Here is a 1,436-nt window from a genome sequence, read left to right as displayed (position 1 = left end):
ATGTTTACAATGAATATATTATAAGAATAATAATTGAATGCTTACAATATATAATTGGTAATGATAATATATGTATTACATATATGTATATATAGATATAGAGTTATCTTAAGTCATCAAGTTATATTCATCGTTTATACAATGATTCCATATTTAATATATGTATGTGATGTATAAAATGAAAATAGATTTATATTTATAAATTGAAGTATTTCATTAAACATGCTTAAAATGAATATATATTTTTATTATATGCTCTATTTTAAAGTTATATTAGAATCATTTAAATTGCTAAAATTATTTTTAATAAGAAGATAACATATATATTATATAAGTAAAAGGGAATTACTAAATCCTTAACCTTAAATCCTAAACTGTATAACTTTTTTATTAAGATTTAACAATAAATATGATTTTTCTTCTTAAAAAATTATTTAATTTTTATATTTTTAAGTTTAATTAATTATTAGAATGTATCATTTTTTGTAAAATATAATAATAACAACATTTTACGCAGTATATATATATGTTCGAATGAGTTCATATACTTTTTATATGATTTATCTAGTTATAAAAATTAGCATAATATTTATTCACATTTTATATATTATTTATTAAAAAATTATATTTTAACATTTTTAAACATCATTATTTAATTAATTAATCTGTAAAAGGGTAAAATCCTTTTTAAGATGGTTAAACATATAATATTTTTGAATTACTATAATATAAAGTACAATATTATAATAATTCTGGATATGTTTTTTCATATATATTTTAAGACTTTATTCAGAAAAAATAATTTTTATCATAGAATGATTATTTTCTTATTTTTAGGATGAGACTACATATTTATTATTTCGCAAATGTAAAGAAATTATAGATGGCGTAAATCAAAAACATGCAATGAGTAATTACAATGGTGACTGTAATATTAGTGATTATCAAGATTCAGATATTTTTAACTCCAATATTAACGAAATATGCTCTCAATCCTTGGCATATTTAAACAAAGTGTATAATGAAAGACAAGATTATTCATTAGACAAATTTGGTTTTAAATACTTGTATTATTGGTTATATAAGTATAAGTTAAAAGGGGGGAAAACAAGAGCAGTTATTAAAAATTTTTATGAGAAATTATTGAATATATTTAATACATATTATAAGAATTTATCATACCAAACGGATTATCAAAGTGTTACTGAAGATGTATTTGAAAAATTCAATGATTTAGATGATATGCATAACAGTCTCATTTTAATAGGAAAAAAATGTAAACCTAATGAAAATGATAGTTATTGCACTAAAATATTAGATATTATGAATAAATATAACCCACAAAATAAAATCGAGCATGATGAAACTTGTACAGGAAAAGAATTGCATAACTGTAAAAATAACATTGTAGAAGCCATTATAATACCAATTTTTAT

The 1,436-nt window shown here is 19.2% G+C and overlaps 1 protein-coding gene across 1 annotated transcript; it reads left to right on the top strand.

Moving 5' to 3' along the window:
* Positions 1-534: 534 nt before the first annotated feature.
* On the top strand, positions 535-1,436 carry PGO_002045 (variable surface protein; the record flags this gene model as incomplete). Its single annotated transcript, XM_028691058.1, has 2 exons — positions 535-567; positions 838-1,436. Coding segments are annotated over 2 exons (632 nt in total), but the record flags the coding sequence as incomplete, so codon positions are not given.

This window comes from Plasmodium gonderi, assembly GCF_002157705.1.
Source record: "Plasmodium gonderi DNA, contig: Pgo-contig_215, whole genome shotgun sequence".
Lineage (NCBI taxonomy): Eukaryota > Apicomplexa > Aconoidasida > Haemosporida > Plasmodiidae > Plasmodium > Plasmodium gonderi.
This window is presented reverse-complemented; position numbering and strand designations above follow the sequence as displayed.